At 30.8% G+C, this 3,649-nt stretch overlaps 1 protein-coding gene across 1 annotated transcript; it reads right to left on the bottom strand.

Moving 5' to 3' along the window:
- Window positions 1–775, bottom strand: LOC105798352 (40S ribosomal protein S17). Its single transcript, XM_012628387.2, has one exon. It carries the CDS (start codon window positions 619–621, stop codon window positions 196–198), a length of 426 nt encoding a protein of 141 aa, XP_012483841.1. The 5' UTR covers window positions 622–775; the 3' UTR covers window positions 1–195.
- Between the last annotated feature and the right edge of the window lie 2,874 nt (window positions 776–3,649).

Below are 3,649 nucleotides of genomic sequence, written 5' to 3'. Positions count from 1 at the left end.
TCGCAGAAACTAAAAGTTTCTCATTTCAAATGCTATTAAAAAGAAAGCGCACATCAAACTCAACAAATTCCAGTACCATTTAACATAAAAACTAATATTGTTCCAACAAGAAACACAAAATTTAAATACTACCCAAAAAATAAAACATAATGAACTTAAAATTAAGAACCCATCAAATAGACGGACACTAACCAATTAAAACCTCCTTCCGGGTCCACCACCACGGCCGAACCCGATTTGAGGAACAACGGCGACTGGATCAACCTTAACAATCCCCGGAATATCAGACATCCCAAGAACCGAAAGCATATCAAGAGTTTCCTTATCAACTTCGATTTGGTCGACCTTGATGGCCGATTCATCGGGGACGAAATCCATGCGGCGCTCACGCTCTTCCTCTTGGAGCTTCAAGGAAATGCCGCGAACCGGACCCCTCTGGATCCGTTTCATCAAATGGGTCGAGAAGCCGGCGATCTTGTTGCGGAGCCTCTTGGATGGGATAATGGCAACTTCTTCGATGATCTTCTTGTTAGTGTGGAAATCGAGGGTCATGCGAGAGTAGTAGCGCTCGATGACCTGACGGGAGGATTTCTTCACTGTTTTGGTACGGACGCGGCCCATTGCTTGGATCTGCGGCGGCGGCGGCGGTGGCGGCGGCGGAGAGTTGGGCGGGGATTTGCGGAGGTGGAAGAGCAATGAAGGGCTAGGGTTTTCAGAGTGCGAAAGTAGGGTTCATATATATGGGTGATGAAATTTTTGAGCCCTTTCTATAAAGGGTAAAAGTGCAACGAATTTTCTTTTTCATTTTTAGGGTGAACTCATTGTGACTCTAAAATATGGCTTTTGATTATTCTATTTTTTTTAATTTACTCAAGAAAATTTGTGTAAATTGGTCACTTTGTTAAAATTTCTGTTTTCTAACAGATTGTTGATGTGGCACATTAGCACATTGAGTGACTAACACGTGGTATTTTTTGTTGGCTTTTGACTAAAGTTTAGGGATCTCTTTATAATTAGTCTAAAAGTTTTTCCCAACTTTAGTCAAAAGTCAACAAAAAAGTACCACGTGTTAGTCACTCAATGTGCTAATATGCCACATCAAAAATCCCTTAAAAAAACAAAAATTTTAACCGTAGTGACAATTCACACAATTATCTTATTTAGAGTGACTAAATTGAGAAAAAATGGAGTGATCAAAATAGGATAGACCTTATTTTAGAATGACCATGGGCGTAATTTACCCTTATTCTTATTATTAATATACCTGGATTTGTTATAGTCCCCCTTATAATACTCCAACCGCCCCATGAATTGGTTATTCCTAAACGAGTCATGAAGGGTATAACGAACATACCTTGTCTCCACATTGGATAAAGAACGGGATCGAAGGGATCAAAAACTGCTAATTCATATAGGGCCATTGAACCGACCCAACCAGAGCCGTATGCATTATATGAATTAGCTGTTTTTGATCTCTCCGATCCCATTATTGATTCAATGTGGAGACAAGGTATGTTTGTTATACCCTTTATGACTCGTTTAGGAATTTCAGGAGGCAGTTGGAGTATTACTGGGGGGTTATTGAGTTAATTGCACTATGCATCCCCAAACCATGACCCTTATTTTAAATTGGTCCCCAAACTTCAAATCATTTACATCCCAACCTATTAAGATTATATCAATTAGATCTTTTTGTTACTAAAATTGTTAATTTAGCTGTTAAATTATATGTGAGATCGTATTTGACATAATTTAAAATGAATATTGTAAAATAGATCTTGTAAAAATATTTGTTTTGAGGTTTTCAAACTTTTACAAAGGCTTTGTCATTCACTTTCTCTTTTTCAAATTTACTTTATTTCTAGTTTTTACTTTTAAAAGTTATGCGGCAATGTTTTTTCTAAAAAATTTCATTTTAAATTTAGCTACATATGATTTGTTATGCCATTTAATTATTAATTAACAGTTTTAATAATGAAAGAACCTAATTAATATAACATCAATAATTCGAGATGTAATTAGAATATTTTAAATTTAAAGACTAGTTTAAAATAACAGTCATAATTTGAGGATGTCTAGTTCAATTAATTCATTAATATTTAATTAAAATTTGTTAACTAATTGTACGGAGGAATGTGTGATTTAGCTCTATTTTTCTGCTGAATCCAAATTTCATTATTGTAATTGGACTCGTTCATAGATCTACACTTTATATATATATAAAAAGAAAACTTCCTAAGTTTAAATTTGATTTATTTTTACTGTTTATATATTAATATTATATATTTTATAATTAAAATTAAATAAAAAATTTTAAGCTTAATATCTCTTTTGACCTCTATATTATAACTAAATTATCATTTTGATACTTTATATAAATTTTTTATCAATTTGACCTCTATACTATGCTTTTGTGTATTCTATTATCATTTTTTTACTATATGCATTGTAGACTTTTGGGGTTTTTTTGGCATATTTATATCCTTTTAAGGTAATTTTAGAAATCCACTTAATAATTACTTCTAATTACACAAAAGTGGTATGTTTGGATAACCACTGTAATTGATGAGTCCTACCAAATTGGGTGTAATTAAAGCATCCCAATTACACATTTCAATTCTTAAGGGGAGGGTGACAATTGAAGTATTTACGTAGGTAATTATACAAATACCCAATTTTAAAATTATATTATAAGTATGAACATGTATGAGAGCTTGGGATGGCTATGGAAAAATTCTTATATTATAAATCATAAAAAGTTATATTATAAAAATAACGTGTATTTTGTAAAGTTATAACAACAAATTATATTATTTGAATCTTAGAAGATTTCTAAAGTTATGGTATAAAAATTATTATAAAAAATAATTCACATGTTGTAAAAGTGTTATAATATATTTATTTTAAAAGATTATGGCCAAGAAGCATGGACACAGGCTCGACCTTGGGGGGAGTTTGGGTGTGTGGCCGCTCAAGGCCCAAGGCTGGAAGGGGCCCAAAAAAATTCCAGCTTTTAACATGGAATAAAATTTTCAACCTTTTAAGTTTGTCGACAGATACTTCATTAGAGGCAGGCAAAAAAAAAGAAAGAAAAAGGGCCCCATTTTTTTATTACTAGTATATGTTTTTATTTTATTGTATTAAATTTTATAATTTTTTTTAAAAGGAGTCACAATTTATTGTTTCGCTTAGGGTCAAAAAATGTCAAGAATAAGCCTGTATGGACATAACTTATTTATGTGTCCATACTATATATTATATAAATAATATACATATTCAGAAAAGAATCTTATAGTTTTTTATTATAATTTATTTATAAAATATAACTTTCAAAAGTTATGAAAAATATATTATTTATAAGAAGTATTATGAAGGTTTTAGTCAATTCATATTTTTTATAAAAGTTATATATTATAAATTTTATATTATTTTACTTAATTTACATATTATAAAAGATATAACCCAATGAAGTTTTATCTAAATTAAGTTTATATAAGTTTTATAATTAAAGCTACAAACTATTTGGACTATAAACTCATATATTATAACGTTGATGCTAATTATGTAAATAAAAAAAATGTATTCTTGCATCATATTGTGGGATATGATACCATTTGAGAAAATGGTGTCAAACACAAGCACTATAGAC

Source organism: Gossypium raimondii, chromosome 9, assembly GCF_025698545.1.
Source record: "Gossypium raimondii isolate GPD5lz chromosome 9, ASM2569854v1, whole genome shotgun sequence".
Lineage (NCBI taxonomy): Eukaryota > Viridiplantae > Streptophyta > Magnoliopsida > Malvales > Malvaceae > Gossypium > Gossypium raimondii.
This window is presented reverse-complemented; position numbering and strand designations above follow the sequence as displayed.

Bases quoted from the DNA above. Each gene is read 5' to 3' on its own strand.
- LOC105798352 (XM_012628387.2), bottom strand. From the start codon at position 621: ATGGGCCGCGTCCGTACCAAAACAGTGAAGAAATCCTCCCGTCAGGTC.